Here is a 16328-nt window from a genome sequence, read left to right on the forward strand (position 1 = left end):
GAGTGGCCCTGTGGCACAATGCTGCTGCCTTCCCTTCCCCACCCTCCGGACAGCGATGTGGCGAAGAGGCTTTTATTGAGCCGTTTCCTCCAGGAGAAGCAAAGTGTTGGTGTTCAGAGACTCAGAGCAAGGCTGGCAGAATAGAAAGCTTTTTGAACAAACACAGCTGGCTTTTACCCAGCGCAGCCAACTCTTTGGCCAGCTGAAAAGAAATCAGAAGAATATTGATGTATTACTTTTTTTCCCCATACAAAAATTGTCAGGCTTTTTTTGGTCAAACGTTAGCTTCTGAATGCAAGTTTTTCAGTTGATAACAATTATTTGGGGGAAAAAAAACAACCAACCGAGCAGTTGTCTGGATAACTCACAGGCTCAGCTCTTTGCCTCTTGTATTTTCAAACGATTAACATTTTTTTTCTTTGCACATCATGAATATTCTATACTTGAGCTGTTACTGAGTTGTGCTAGATCAGATAAATAACATGGTGTTGCTTTTGTGGCAGACTGGATAAAGATGCAAATAATACTGACATTTACTTCACAGTTTTCTTTCTGTGATCTTCTGAGTGAGTAAACTGGATTGCTGAGATATTCATGGGAAGGAAATGAAGAAGGGTTGTCAAGATGAAAGCAAATTTCCTTAAAACTTAGCCAGAATGTTCTTGGCAATTTTTTTCTGTTATTTGCTCAGCTGAATAGGAGCTGCTTGAAATACATTTTGCACAACCGCAAAAGAAAACTCTTGTTCCTGTGGCACCGCTGAATATTTTTTTGTGCTCTCTTTCACTGAAAAGCTGATGATTTTCCAGTGCTTGGTACCTCTGCGGGGTTGCTGGTCCCACCGTGGTAGCAGACATGAGCCCTGGCTGCAGGCAGGTGACTGTGATCTGAACGAGCCCTGGCTGCCTTCCCTGCCCTCACTTTTTTCCCTCTCCCACGTGCGCTGGGATGCACGAACCCGGCAGGTGGGAGGGATGGGGTCAGCTTTGCACCAGGTGAAGCGGCTGCCTGGCTGGGGAGAGGAGCTAAGGGGGATGCTGAGCCCTGGGAAGGGCAACCAGAGCTGGCTTGGCATGGTGCATGGGATGAGGGGGACGGGGCGAGTCTCCTTCTGGAGGGCTCCTTTCAGTGGCTGCAGGTGTAAATTGCTCTCGACTGTGCAGGGGTGACATCCCATGCTGCCAAAGTCTCGTGGGCATGAGGACATTGCCCTAGATGCGGGTGGCCTCAGGGGCAGGAGCCTTGGGCTGGCGGTGACAGGGGTGCTGGCAGAGGGATGCTGAGGGCTGGGGACCCTGGTGTCTCCCGAGCAAGGGAGGGCAGGCTGCTGCTCCCCTGCTCCTGGGTGCCCATCTCACCTCGGGCCCTGGAGCGATGCCCTGCAAACGGTGAGGGTGCTGGGAGAAGGCAAGAAGCTGAGGAGACCCCTGCATCGACTTGTGTGGCCGCTGTGTTCTGAGCCTGAGGTGGGAGCAGCCATGTTTTGGGGGACCAGGGGTCCTGCCTCGGTGTGGGGCTGCCTGCTTGCTCCACCTTCCTTTTGAGGGCAAAAGAGGGGAATTGGATTGCGGCGGCCTGAGCCAGCCGGCCCCCCCGCGCCCCCCCCCCCCGGGTCTCCGCGGTGCGGGCTCAGGGTCCGCCCCGTCGGGGCTCCCGCTGAGGGGGAAGACGGGGGGTGGCGGCGGCGACCGGCCGCCAGGGGGCGCCGTCCCCCTTCAGACGGCAGCGCGCGGCGGGCGGGGGCGGGGCGGGGGCGGGGCGCGTCGCGGGGATTGGCGGGGCGGGGGCGGGGGCGGGGCCGGGCGGCGGCGGGGGCCGGCGGCGGCGTGGCCGCGCGCCCCACTCGCGGCGGCGATGTGACCCGGGCGGCGCGGGGAGGCGGCGCGGTCCCGTCCCGCGGTCCCGTCCCGCGGCCCCGGCCCGGCCCGCCCCGCCCCGCCCTGCCCTGCCCCGTCCCGTCCCGTCCCGTCCCGGCCCGCGGACGCACCCCCATGCCCGCTCACGGCCGCCCGCCGGTAGCGGCTGACGCCTGCGGAGCAGCGACGCGCGGGGCCCGGGGAGGCGATGGCTGCGGATCTGGTGGTGCTGCTCTGCCTGGCCGCCGCCGCGGCCGCTGTGGAAGGTGAGGCGGGACCGGGACGGGGGAGGGGGTTGGGATGCTGAGCCGCGAGTCCCTGCGCCCGCCGCGGCACGCGTGGGCTGGGAGCGCCACCCGCGGCGTCTGCAACCGCGGACCAGCCGGGGAACCGGATCCCCCGCCGTGCAGCCTACAGGGCGCTGCAAACCGGCACGGGGCTGGCTCCCGGCATGGCGCCCGTCTACTTCAGGGGGCGCGGAGCTCCCCTTGGCACCGGCCGGTTGTGCCAGCCATCCTCCCGCAGCCCGGAGGGACCGGCCCGCAGGCGGTGCTGGCAGCCCGGGGCTCGCCCACGGGCCGTGGGTGGCCTCGGGAAGGGACAGGGGTTTTTCCAGCTCTCGGGGACGGCTCCGGGAAGCCCGTCCGGATCTTCGTGGGACGGGCGGCTCCTGTGGATCCCCTCCTCGGCAGGGCTCTGCCCGGCGTCGCGGTGGGGGATACCTCCAGGGGCTGTGGCTGTGCGGAGGACTGCCTCTGGCCATCCTCCTCCTCCTGTGCCTCCCAACACCCGTGGGAGCTCAGGGGAGCTTTGCAGAAGAGGGGGATGGATGCAGCAAGAGGTGTGGGCAGGGGGTTTCCTTCCCTTGCGATGGACTGGGCCAGGAGGTGCTTGGCCTGTTGGTGGAGTCATGGGGCAGATGCGTGGCCATCCCCTCAGCAAGGTTTGTGCTGCTGGGCTAAAGTCTTTCCCCCATCACCCGCCTGGTCGTGGGACTCGCTGTGCACCGGGACGGTGCCCACAGCCGAGACACAGCCTCTGGGCGGTGGGTCTGGCAGGACCACCAGGTCACCCCAGGCTCATGTTGGTGGTGCAGCGCTGCTCTGTGGCCAGCATGGCTTTCGGAAGTATTGCTTATATTTTTTTTTTTTTCCTTTATTTTGCCACTGCCTCCTTGCCTCCTTTTTTTCCCCGGTACAATGTGGGTGAAGGGCTTGTGGCAGGGGTTGCCCAGCACTCGAGTGGTGGCTGTGAGCAGGGGACGTGGTGTGGCCCCTCGCCTGTTGGCAGCAAGAAATGTGTGGTTGCAGAGAGATGATGCATGGGGTCTTGTGGGCGAACTGAGCTGCCAGCCGGCGTGGGGCTTGGCCCCTCCTTGGGGTGATTTAGCTGATGTGATCATGGTTGTGGCTGAACTGGAAGCTGCCGGAGACAGCCGGAGACCAGCAGCTCAGCTCCAGGCAGTGTGGAGTTGGTTCAGGAGCTGAAACACTGCTGCAATGGTCTCCGATGGGGTGGGAGTGGTGTTGGCTGCGGTTGCCTTCCGCTCGCAAGTGTGCCTGCCCAATTGTGGCGGGCAGGCCCACTTACTGCGGCGTCTGCTTTCCACCGGCTTTTGGCTGACCCAGGTGTTTGTTTCCTTTTCTTATTTCTTCGTCTTCCTCCCTCATTGCATCTCCGTAGAAATACCTTGAGATGGAAATGCTGATGCCTTGCCTAAGCGTGACGCAAACAGGCGCGTGTTTGCTCGGTCGCGAAGCCGCATGTGAAAATGCAAGACCTGTTAGCAGCACTTTGCTAGCTGGCGTTTGCAGCGTCAGCTGCTTGAGGCAGTGCTGAAATTGTGGCTGGCTGGGAGACCTTGGCTTGGTCCCTGTCTGAGAGCACTCCTCAGTGTTGTGTCTGTGTGTCACGCAGGGTCTTCCCCAGCTTGCCCTGAGCCACCCCTGAGAGCACGTGCTGGCCTGGCAGAACCAGCATCCCTGCCCAGGACCGAACCTGTTGAAGACTGGTGCTATTTCTACTCTGCTGAGGAAATTACTTCGATAGTGAAGTAGTATCCTGGGAGAGATCTCAGATTTAAGGGAAAATTTTGGACGGGGAATTTCTGAGGCAGAGCAATTGAATCTGATTTGGAGTTAATGTGACAGTGTCCTGGCGTGGTCGTATAAAGAAAGCGCCTTTTTATGGAGCTTATTTAAATCTTATGGATCCTCCTGGTGCAGGGGTTGAATTTGCTAGATTAAAATGTGGGTTTCTCTAACCGAGCTGAAGCATGTCCTAGAGCCTGACCTACCCCGGGGTCTGGCTTTCCCCCTGGAGTGGCTGTGAGACCGATTTTGCCAGCAGCCCTCTCTGGCAGCAAGGCAAAGCCACGGCTGGAGCCCGGCTCTGCCACGTGCTGCAGAAGCAGCTGAGAGAGGGATGGCTCCGGGCATCCCAAATAAGCCATTGAGACAAAAGTCTTTTTTCTGGGATGGTGGGGGGGAGACATTTGGGGGTCTGGACCCAGTTGGAGGGGGAGGACGATGTAGCCGGGGTCAGGTCCGGGGCTGCCTGCAAACATCTCTCTTTATCCTCCATAAAACCGTGCTAACTCATTGCCTGCAGCACGCGAACCTGGAGATAGTAAAGTCGCTTACCTGAGTTCTGTTACGGTTACTTGATTTTTACCAAATCCTGTGTCTTAGCTGACCATTTTCTGCCGGACACCTGGATGTTTATAGTTTTTTTTTTTTTTTTGTGGCTTGTGAAGAGGAAGAGGGATGCGAGAAGATGACAGGAACAAATACTCCGTCTCTCCCACACCCTGCAATCACTCAGGAGCCGCTCGCGTGCTCTCTCTCGTGTTAGCTGAACCAAATATAATCACATTTAGCATATAAAGAGGGTGGTAATGGGCCAACGTTATACGTTTTAACTCTGGAGCTGTCGGAGTTTGAGGTGTCGGTAGGTCAGATGGGGCTGATGTCCATTTTGGTGCAGCTCCTCCACATACGCTATTTAATCTGCCCACCTGCTTACCTATCCATCATCTCCCTGCTTCGCGCCTGCTCTTTTAAAAATGAGGTTTTTCTCTCCGTCTCCTGTTTTGCTGCTTGCAGCATCACAATAAGCAAAGCATGGGGAGGGAGGTGGAAAACCCTGCTTGGCGCTTGTGGATCTGGCTTAGTTTTGCTTCCCATGCTTATCCGCTCACTTGCCCACCTGGCCTTTGGAAACGCAGCCCGGGAGAGGACCGGGGATGGGGGTTTGGTTCGAAAGCAACATCCCTGGCTCCTGCTCCTTGCGTGCCGCCCGCCCCAGGCGCCCTCTCTCCTCCCATTTTGGCTCAGGATGCACACATCTGTTGCAGGCATCCTTTGGGCTTCCTCCGCTTCTGCCAGGCGCCGGAGTGGTGCCTGCGCCGAGCAGGCTGAGAGCTGGCGGCCGCCCTGCCGCCCTTCCCATCACCACCACCACCATCACCACGTGGGCTTCCACCTTTGGCCCAGCTGCTTCACCTGGAGCAGAGTGGTTTTCAAGGAGAAGCTAGAAATAAGTCTTCAAGAGAGAATTTGAAATGCTGCATGGGAATTTGCAAGTGCTAATATCCAGCCATCCCTTTACTTTTACTTTTTTTGCACAAACTATCTGGGGAAAAAAAAACGCCTAAGGGGAAAAACCTTACTCTTGGCATGATGAGTGAGCCCAGAACTTGTCAGCCTGAAGGGAAAGCGTTTTGTCAAGTCATGGAAAAGGCGCCTGAGACTGCAGATGCCTGTGTTTCTTTTCTTTGACTAATTGCTGGTATCACTGACTCATTATGCCTTGCCTCAGTCTTCCTCCTCCCTTCCTGTTTCCCTCGTGCTTCAGGCACGGAGATGGAGGTGAAGGAAAGGCAACGTCTCCAAACGTCCTGCTGGCCCAAAGCTGCAGGTGACCTCGGTGGCTCACGCCGTGCAGTGTGATAAAGTGCTGGAAAACTGGAAAGGGTGATTTTTGTCCCTGGGATGTGCAAACGCGGCTCAAGTCCTGGTGGAGATGGCTGTAGTATAGCTGTCCCTGAATCGGCAGCGGTCCTGCTTGAACCCATCTCACAGGAGACTTCACCTGCATCTGAATTTCATGTTGGTCTCCTTCCTTAAGGTGAAGGTCTTGATTTATTTTTCTCCTTAATTAAAGCTTTGAATTTTACTTTCCCTGAATGTAGCGCAGCCGAAAGTTGAATAACTTACAGTGCTCTGGCGGCACGGCTCTGGAAGCCTATCAGAGATGAAAATGAGCACCGGCAATGATGGAGAGATCAGAAAAGCAGCGCTGAAAATGGAAAGCCTGCCTGTTGGGCTGTCGTTATTAGTATTTATTTGATGCTGAAGATTGTCTTGGAGCAGTTAATGCAAATAAGGGCCCTGAAGGAGCTATGTGAAAGGCAGGTGTGGAGAAGGAGGGGTTTGTGATAAATATATTTATTTTTCTGCTCTTTCTGCTCACCATCTCTGTATGGAAATTGGGTTGCTGCCCTGTGCTCCCATGTGTTTAGTGGCCCTGTCTGCTGTGGCATGAGATGCCAGGGGGGTTTGCAAGGTGGCGTCTCGCCCATCCTGGGTGCAACTCCTGACACAACAGGACAGAGCAAAAACCTTCCACTGGCCTTAAAAATCAGAAGAAAATATTGATGTTTGATGATGAAATAGCTGGAATGTGTTCGTCTGGCTCTGGATCCAGGCCACAGTGCTGAATAATAGATGTTTCTAGCAGAGATGGGTTCTGCAAGCTAAAGAAATACTCAGATTTGGTGAAAAGGGGAAAATAGTACCTTGGGCAACAGGTCAGCAAAGTCTTGGAGATGCTGGTCCCTGGTGCAGCGGGAGTGCTGTGGGATGAGACTGATGGAAGAGATGCTTGGAGCAAGGCTGAGGCTCGCAGAGTGCTGTTCTTGTAATACCTGTGGTGTGTGCTGCACCGCTCCATCTGAGATCCAGCCAACTTGAGGAGGCTTTTTTTTTACCTCTTCCAGCTGTGGGTATGAGCTCATTGTACCCTGGCATGGAAATGGCTTCATGCAGGAGCCCCAAACTTGTATGATATTGCCCAAAGGGTGCTGCAGCGCTCCGTTCCTTCTAAACAGACACGGTTGGTATAAGCAGTTGTTTAGCAGCACAGCAAGGCTGAGTAGATAGTTGGGGTTGGGGGAGGGAATGTTTTCCCCAAATATTCATTAGAATTTGAAAGCGCATTTCAATTTGACCTTGTTCTCTTTCTGCAAACATTCAAGCTATCAAGCGTTGCACGCATGAATACTCACGCAAGGCAAATGTTAAGCTTGGATATTTGCTGGGTAGCAATTTGGAAAGGCATAGCCTCGGTTGTAATGTTAGGAAGCTGGAGCGCGCGTCGCTTACGGAGGTTGCTGGAGCGGGTGTGATGGAAGTGGTGCAGATAACCCACGTGGTGGGAATTTGAGTCTACTGGTGACCCAGAGCACCTTGCAAAGTGGTGCTGGGTGGTGGGGATGGCAAATGAACATGAATCCAGAAGACATTCAGATGCATTGTGGTCCATCTGTGAATGCAGGGTGCTTCTGCCGGCTGAGCCCCCGGCATCCCTCCCCACTTTCCCTCTCGGCAGAGGTTGGTGCAGGAGCAGAAACGTGCAGAAAGGGACAGAGCGATGTCAGAGCAGCATCAGGAGAGAGCTGGGACCTTGGGTGGCCCTGAGACACTGAGCTGGTTGTTGCACAGTCCAGCTTTTAGGGGCTAAAAATACAGTCTTTCCAAAAGCGAGTGGCTTGAGAGGCTGCTTGGGAGTGTGCGGGGGGGGGAGTGGGCAAGGAGCTGATGCAGACATCACCCAGTAGCAGGTAGAGGCAACACAGACCTTTCCTTGGGGACAATGAGAACAAACTCTTGCCCAAATCAGCTCTACGGCTTTCCAGATAAGTGGCAGATGTGGATGGGCTCCCTCCTGCACTGTAAATGTGGTCGCTCCCAGCCACAGCTGATTTTTGGGTGTTTTTTTTTTTTTTGGCTACCATCCATTTTCCACAGTCACATCATGAGAAATGGTGAGAAAAATGGGATGTGTGTTTGTAGGAGCTAAAGGGTCTGTGCTTTATTTATTTATTTCTCATAACTTTTGAATTATTAAAGCGCGTTCAGCAGAGATTAACTTTCCCTGCTCAATATTTATTATTGTTTCATTTCCCTAGAAGTTGGAGCTATGAGAGCTTTGATAAATGGACTGAAATGTTCTTTAGTTTCTCTATAGCTAATCTAAATATCCCCGTATCCTTTGCTGAAAAGCTAATTTGTAATTTCCTATGGTAATGCCACTTAGTGAATTATAACGATACACTGGGGTCTGCTTTTCCTCCCGGTTCTCTGCCGCAGGAATAACGCTGCCATCGGAAAATGGTGTGAAACCTGAAAACTGGCCATTAGTCCCCTAAATTTTTGGTCTAATAACAAAAATCCAGAAAGCCTGTGGACTATATGTTTTTTTTCTCACATCTGGGCTGGAAAGCATCCGTCTCCCCTGAGTTTGGTTTCTGCAGGGAGGGATGGGAGTGGTGGCCGGAGCCACGCTGGAGCCAGCACTGTGTGCAGATGCTGCGACCCGTCTGCCCGTGTGCATTTGCATCTGTGACCGGAGCCCGATGATGTACAAAATCCCTGCTTCTGGAAACCTCTCCCACCACCCCAATTACAAACAAGTGTTATCAGTCTTTTGAATAACTGAAGAGGCTTTCTGTTGAATATTTAATTACAATAATATTTGGTTAGCGGGGGTTGTTGGTCTCCTTTTGTGCAATTGAGAATTGCTGCAAGAAAACAACCTGTTAAAAGAAAATGTTGTTGTCTATGATCATTGATTTTTTTTTTTTAAGCTAATCAGTTACTCAGTTGAAATTGGTTAATTAGCTCAGCTCCATTAAGACTCTTTGGCATTTAAACTTGATGTTTCTAAATAATTATAGTTTTGCCTGCTAAGCCCACAACCCAGGGTGACCTAATTGCTATTAAAGCATACGTGCTTTGGTCTGGCTTTAATAAGTTCCTGCTGGGAGTCCTGTGGTGAAAAATCACAGAGGCAACAGTTCAAAGGGGAAGGGGCTCTGCGCCGAGCCCCATCCAAGGAAGACGACTTTCCTTCGACCTCACTTCTTCTAACCTAAACCTGGCAGGCGGGATGCTCCCGGATTTGGGTGGGATGCTCCCAGGGGGAAGAGAGGAGCCCCAGAGCAGCTGGCCCTGCAGCCCCCCAGAGCATCCTCCATGCCGTCCACTTTTGGGGCAGGTGGAAGGCAATGGCAAGCAGTTGCCTGGAAGGGGAGAGGCTTAGGAGTGGTTTTAGATAATGATTGTAATTTGCTTGTTTTCTCTTCTAAGTTGTACCCCTTAATAAGCAGGTGGAATCCTTTCAAGGTCTTTGCAGATGGGGGGGAGAAAAAAATACAGTATTATGTTTAGCTTGGTTTTTTTTACAGTGTTAAGTTTTTATATATATATATATATATATATATATATATATTTTAAATTTGGAAATAGCCATGCCAAGTAATTAGGGATTAGTAAAGCTTCAGGTATGTGCTTGTTAGTGTAGTGAGAAAAACGTTTAATATTTGGGGAGGCATCCAGTCATTGTTACCGGTTTTTGAAGCTGATTAAGCTTTAATTCGTTATGCAGCAAATAAAAGTGGTGGCTGGGAATAGGTAAGAGGCTGTGGAAATCCTCGCTTTTAGGCTGTTTCCTCCCATCCCAGAATGGGGCTTTGTCATGACTTTAAAGTATTGTTTCATGATAATTTCTCCCGAAAAGTCCTCGCATTCTGCCCTCCTCTCCAGTGCGCTGGTACCCTGTGTGCCTCATCCCAGCAGCAACTGAGCACCAAGTTTTGGATTATTCAAACCCATCAGCATCTTCCTTGGGTTGCTTTGAACATGGCTGAGTTTTGGTGTCTTTGCCTGACTATATATTTTTTTGAGGGGAAGGGCAGCTCAGCCCACTGCCCTGGTGTTTGGCAACACTGGATGCTCCCTGCTCTTGGCTCTGCCATCTCCTGGGGAGCCTCTCCAGTCCTGCAAAGCCCAAGACCTGTTGCATGTTCATGTCTTTGCCTCCCTTTTCCTATTTTCTTTCCATTTGCAGTGCAGAGCATGGGGACACCTTTTTTTGCCCAGCCCTGCATGCCAGTCCGGGGCAGGGCAGGTCACCTTTCCTGTCGCCTTCCAGCCTTGACTCTGGGTGGGGGGGTGCTTCTCCTTGAGCCCCAAAACCTGGGAAAACAGGTCTGTGGTGTCTGCTTTTGAGCGCAAGATCAATCCCCCCATGCCCACTCCCTGCCGTGGGCTGCTGCGGGTGAGCCGGCAAGAAACAACCGGAATGCACCCGGGTGGCAAAGTGGGAGGGACCCGGGGCGGGTGTTGGTCCCCTTTCTGCTGGTGCTACAACCTATGCCATGGGTGGAGGGATGGAGCAGGGAATGGCAACGATTGAAGTTTTATGGAGGTTTTTTTATTTCTTTTTTTGCAATCAGAGGCCGGGGACGGACCTTTGATTACTAGAGGCCTCCACTTGCTTCAGCCGCTTCCTTAGCTGCAGGGTCAGAGCCAACTCATTATCATCCTTGCTAGGATCCTGTTGATATGAGGATAATTGCTTTTTGCTCAAAAGACATTAAATCACCATGGAAGAGGCGAAGGGATGTGAATTACATCTTCCCCGGGAAAACCAGGGACGCAGCAGAAGAGTTGAAAAGGAAACGTCCTCAGGAGGCAGAAGGAGAACGGGGCCAGCTGCGGGGGTCTGCTCCGGTCCCGCTGGGCAGCCCTCTGTCCTCCGGCTGGGGGGAGTTGGGAGGGGGGCAGCCTGATGTACTGGAGACAGTCTGGGGTGGTGTGAAGAAATAGCTGGGGGCTGACCTTGGTAGGTGGCTGGGCACTTTAATTTTTTTTTTTTTTCACCCAACACCAGTAGCTTCATATTTCCAAATGCCCAAGGAACGAGATGGACATGTAGGGACAGAGCAGGAGCATCCCACTCTTAGAGTGCTCCGTGAGGTATCAGCTCTGCTTTTCATTTGAAACAAATGTGTTTGAAAAGAACAAAATTTGGCTTTTCAAGATCACCGGTGTATTGTCAGAAGTATTTCTTACAATGTTTTTGACTAGTTCAGAACCTTTACCTCGCATAGCGTACCTGTGGTGCCAGCGACGTTGTTCCATAGGTGTTGTTCGCCTGTGGTGTGTAGCACCATGGAGATGCCCTCACCACGTGGCTGCTCCATCCCGGCACTTTTGCCATAGTTATTTTTAAAGCAGTGATGTTGGGTCTCTGCATCCTTTATCGGGTGCTGGAAATTACAGGCACGACCTGGTTACAAGTGAGCCTGAGACGCACAGACCTGGTCCCCAGCCTGTGGAGTTTGGCTGGAGCTGTCCAGAAGCTTCACACAAGTGGGTGAACCCCCTAGAGATGAGTGGCCTTTGCCGTCCGTGCTTTGCCCCTTGAGATGAAATTGCTGATGGGGGTCTAAGTCGTTTGAGCCCATCAGGCTTTCAACAGAGGCACCATGAGGTCACATATAATGATGTTATTGGGACCAGATACGAAGCTGTAAAGTGGTAATTTCTGGTTTAATAAAATATAGGAGGATCAGCTCTATGCCACGTTTCCTGGGAAGGGACGTGCGGCTCCTTGGGCCACATGCTTTGCACCAGGTAACCTTACTCTTTCTCAGTGAAGTAGAGAAAAGCATCAGCTGTGCAGGAATTAAAGGCACCGATGCCTTGTTCTTTGGACCAATCTTGGGTAGGGCCCTCCTGAGCTCTGGCCATCGGCTGGTGATGCCAAAGCCAATCTTGTGGAGGAGAGGAGGTGGATGCAGGCTGGTGGGACCTGTAAGGTCGTGAGCTAGTTGTGTTTGGTATCTTTCTAAAAATTGGCTTTTATTATCCCTCGTGGTGCTGTGCGTGGGTTATTACTGAAGTGGCTGGCACCACTGCGCACATGTGGGAATCTGCTGCGCTGAAAGACTTACTCAAAAGCCTGCTGGAGGCTATAAAAAGGCACTCATTAACTTCAGTGGGCTTTGGCCAAGGCCAGAGAAAATGGGCTGCTTTGAGAATGACGCTGCTTAGAGCACCCTCCAGCTCTGCCTTTGTGTGCTGGCGCTGGGCTTCGCTCGCTGGGACTGACCAGGGATGGGGAAACCCCTAGTTTTGCACGGTCTGGTCCTTAACTTGTGAGAAAATGGTCCGGCTGCCTCCAACCAGTGGGACCCACTTGGCGGCATCCCTGGGGCTCCCTGCCGAGGGGGCTTGGGGAGCGATGGGTGGGCACCTGCCTTACCCTGTGCCCTGATAACCCTTGTGTTTTCTCACCCCATGCCAGGCACGGACCCTACGGGGCTGGCGTGTGACTCAGTTGCTCCCAAATGCGATATCTTGAGTCACCATCCCAGCAGATTTTTGGAGGTGGTTTGTGGCAAGGCATGTTTTCATTTATTTCTTTAAAGCTTTGTGATGTTCAGGGGAAACTAGGATGTCTTTGAAACATTTAAAGTATTCCGAATAGGTTACTTTGAAAGCTTTCTTCAGTCTTGAATGAATCAAAGTGCAAATGTTTATAATGCAACACCCACACAGACTGGGAGAGGAATTTTATTAAGGCAGGAGAGTCAGAAAACAATAATAACAAAACATGTTTTATGAAGTTGGCTAGAAACTTATAAACTACGTGAAGTTTTACAGCATATGAATTTGATACAAGTTGTAAATTTGAATTCCCAGGCTGGTCCTCAGGTCTTGCTCTTTATTACCTGAAATAACATTCTCCACTTTTAATAGCTGGCTGCGGCAGAGCGAATGCGGTTTTATCTTTCTAAATGATCTGCCGTGCGAGTCTCATAATCAAACTTTCACCTATCCTGAAGACTTCAGCCCTTTCCTTGAGCAATGTAGCGGCTGTTGCTAATTAGCAAATAGCTGCTATTTGCTTTGCTGTGGCAGGGGGGACCTTGGAAATCCTTGCATACATCCCCTGGTCTGGATTATTTAGATTTTTTTTTCCAGTAGAAACCATTTTACTGTCTGATAAGATAATAAGTTTTGTCTTTGTCAAATCTTCAGCAAAAAGGGACTGAAAGATGCTCCTGATAAACCAGTGTGTTGCACTAATAACCCGCTGCATTTCCCCACTTGTGACACTGCTGGTAGGGACGTGGGCGCTTGCTGGGGCATTGCTGCAAGGTGGCCAATGGCCTTTTGAGGTGTTTGGGGCTTTGTTGCCATTTTCCCAGCAAGAAGGTTTCCTTGGGGTGCAATCCAGGGACTGGTGACACATCGCTGGCCAAGCTGGCTTTGGTGGCCCCCTCCGTGGTGGACGTCATCCCAGGGGTGGCTTCCCAAGGGTGGCATTTAATGACCCCCTGATCGCCCGCCGTGCCTCCGGCTCCTCCCTGCTGTTCGGCTGTCGGCAGCTGTACGTGAGGGAAGCACACAGAAATGGTTTGTCAAACCCCTGTCCTGTGTATGCACGTGCCGGCAGATTATTCCTCTTCAAAAAATATGTGATTGCTTAAGTAAAGCGTTCTAGCTAATTGCTAGATTATTCCCTTTAAAATGGGAAAGTAATTAGGGGTGTTTTTTTAAAATAGGCTTCCCACCCTTGGATCTGCTGGGATTAGCGTACGTGGGTGTGTAAATATTTAGTTTCCAAGGACTTCCCCCCCCCCCCCCCCCCCCTTCCTTGAAGAAACAGCAACAATAAGCGATTGAAATGAGGCAGCAGCTATGCTTGGACACTTTCCCCAGCATCTAAAATATAATTGAAATTAGAGATGACCCACAGAGGAAAATGAAATTGAAGTTTTGCTGGAGCAATGCACCAAGCCGGCTTTCAAAACAAGGGTTTCCTCTGCTTATGTTTGAAGTTGAAGAGAAGAGGTTTTGCCTTGGGGTGCTGGGATGCTCGGGGTGATGGAGAACAAGTACAACCCTGAGTCAGTAAGAGCTATGGTTGAGTGTGGTGGGCTTGGTTGAAACTTCTGCCTCCAGCTGCCTGCTAGCTTGGGGGGATTTTTGAGCTCATTTCTGTTCATGGAGATCTCTCTGTAACATGCAAACAATTTAGACTTTTTGCACCAAGGCGCTTTGGTGTTTGGATTCAAAACCATGTCTTGTTTTTAAACTTGTTGCAACGTTTGCTATGTGTTTGGAAAGCTGGGAAGGCGAGTGAAAAGAAGCTGAAATCAGAAGAAAAATATGTAGTTAGATGCAAAAATGGTTTTAACTGAGTGATCTGGTGGAGTTGCAGATTAAAGGAACGGTTGAAACCAATAATTCATGCAACTCTCCCAGAGGTCTGAATCCCTCAAGACCCCTAGAGCTGTTCCTACAGCTGACAAATACCCTCGCCAAGCCAGGGGAGGCCAGAACTTGCATTCCCCATCCATCTAATGAATAAGTTCCAAGCCCTAGCGAGGCATCAGAAAGCCACCAGAAGAAAACCTGGCTCAGAATAAAACCTGCACAGCCCCAAGGTTTGGAGGTCAGGAGCTGTCATCGGTGTGCTGTGTGGCTTTGGTCCCCATCCTGGCACCTGGAGATACTTATAAGGTACTTTTGGGCCATCGATGCTTAAAATGCTCATAAACCCATCGTTTCTCTTTCTGGCAGGGGTTCTTTATTGTGGGCACTAACCCAGGGCTGCTGTTCGGGTGCCTCGGTCTTTCTTTCAAAGATTGCATTTGTGCTGTTCAGCTGTAATTGGCAACTTTTGGACTTTTTGTTTGCTTGCCTGCGTGCTGGAAAGCCTTCAGAGGTTGTTTAGGAGGCAAAAGGGAGCCTGTAGATCTAGATTTGTTGTTGTTGTTGTTGTTGTTGTTATTATTATTATTATTATTATTACATATTATTATAATTAAAACATATTTTTAGCAGCTGAAATTCAAGCCCGTCTGGGTATTTATACAGCAAGATGTTTTGGATGAGGAATAGGCCAAGACAGTCACATGGTTGGGGCCAACGTGAAACAAAAGAATCCATTTATTATCCAGGCAGGAAATTTGTTCTTCGGGATGTTGTAGCTGCAGACATAATGATTTCATTTCCTCTGGTTCACCCAGATTAATGGCTTGTGCTCTTTTGTTTGTGTGCCTGTGTTATTTCTGCAACGCGGCTTCCCCCCCTGCTCTGTGCCGGCGTGTGTGAACACGTGTGCAAGCGCCCTGGGCAAGGGGGACACACATGGGGTCTCCAGGTTGGGCTGCAGCAGGCTGGTTGGGTTTTTGGGGAGGGGTGGGATGCTGGGAGAGCTGAGCAAAGGCTGTGGGACCACCTGGTGTGTCCTTCCCGGCAGTGATGGATGTCCTGGTGTACATGCATCTCCAGGGGTCTTCTCCGCCTGCATCTCCGGGGGTCTCTTCCTCCTGCCATGGTCAACTGGGGCAGCAAGGGGTGTTCTTCCTATGAAGTTGAGATGGGATGGGGGAGATGGAGGGACAAATGTGAGTGTTGACATTATGGAAGGCATGAGAGCAGCATGTCTTCTCCATGGCCACGCTCAAGGGTGTACGTAGGTGGTGTGTACTTGGTGGGAAACACGAACCTTTGCACCCTCCCAAATATCGCGTCGGGAAACAGCTCCTTTTCCTAGGGAGCTGTGCTGATGCGCAGGGATGCAGGTGTCAGCCGCGTGGCGATGCGTGAGCAGCCCCTTCCTTGACGGCTGGGTTGGCCTTTCATACCGGGCAGGTCGAAGCCCCTCGCGGGGTCCCTGGCCATCTGGAAGCTGGTGGCACTTACATTCCCTCCTCGATTAAAAAAAACAACAGACCTGTCTTTGTGGACACTACGAGATTAGTGGCAGCCTTAATTGCTCCCTTTCTTGCTTTCTGAGTGTTTGGCTTTCAAAAGCGATGTGACAGGCAAACGATGCCTTTGCATTGCTATCACCTGAATAGTCCTCGCGGGGTTTTAGCACAGAGCTTTTAATTTACTGTGTACAGCGCGACTGTGATCTTCTGTTCTGGATTAATCTGGAGTAACCTTGTGGAGTTGGAAGCGCCCATCTGTGATGAGGAGTTGAATGTGGTGCTGCCTAGGATCCGGGCTGGAGAAGGTTTCGTGACCATCTTGCTGCCCTCGTGCCCGGCTCTTCCTCCTTCCCTCCCTTAGGTGTTTAAATTTAGGGAGGAGAGAGAGTTTCTGCCACCCTTTCTGGAGGAGGTTTCCCTGCAGGGACATATCTCGCTGAAGGAAGACCCTCTTGGCCATCAAGGTGCATCTGTCATCGTTCCTGCCATCTTCCATCTTCTGGGTGCTTCTATGCAACGATCCCATCTTGCACATGTATTGCACCTTCTTGCTTTTGTTCTCCTGAGCTTTTGTGCCATGAGGGGTGTGTGGGGCTGAAGGTGCAAGTCCACCATCCGAAAGAGAAGAGGGGTGGGGAGCTCCTGGTATGCTGGCAAGCTGCAGGTGCTTTCTC

General features: G+C 51.8%; 1 protein-coding gene across 2 annotated transcripts in view; it reads left to right on the forward strand.

Annotated features, from left to right (window-relative positions):
• The first annotated feature begins 2015 nt into the window (after positions 1–2015).
• The window catches only part of EPHB1 (EPH receptor B1), a 74814-nt gene continuing 60501 nt past the window's right edge, over positions 2016–16328 (forward strand). For both annotated transcript variants that reach the window (XM_076341780.1, XM_076341781.1), the window contains exon 1: positions 2016–2122. In XM_076341780.1, the coding sequence (XP_076197895.1) occupies positions 2065–2122 (58 nt within the window). In that variant the 5' untranslated portion in view covers positions 2016–2064. The remainder of the gene's footprint in view (positions 2123–16328) is intronic.

This window comes from Aptenodytes patagonicus, chromosome 6, assembly GCF_965638725.1.
Source record: "Aptenodytes patagonicus chromosome 6, bAptPat1.pri.cur, whole genome shotgun sequence".
Lineage (NCBI taxonomy): Eukaryota > Metazoa > Chordata > Aves > Sphenisciformes > Spheniscidae > Aptenodytes > Aptenodytes patagonicus.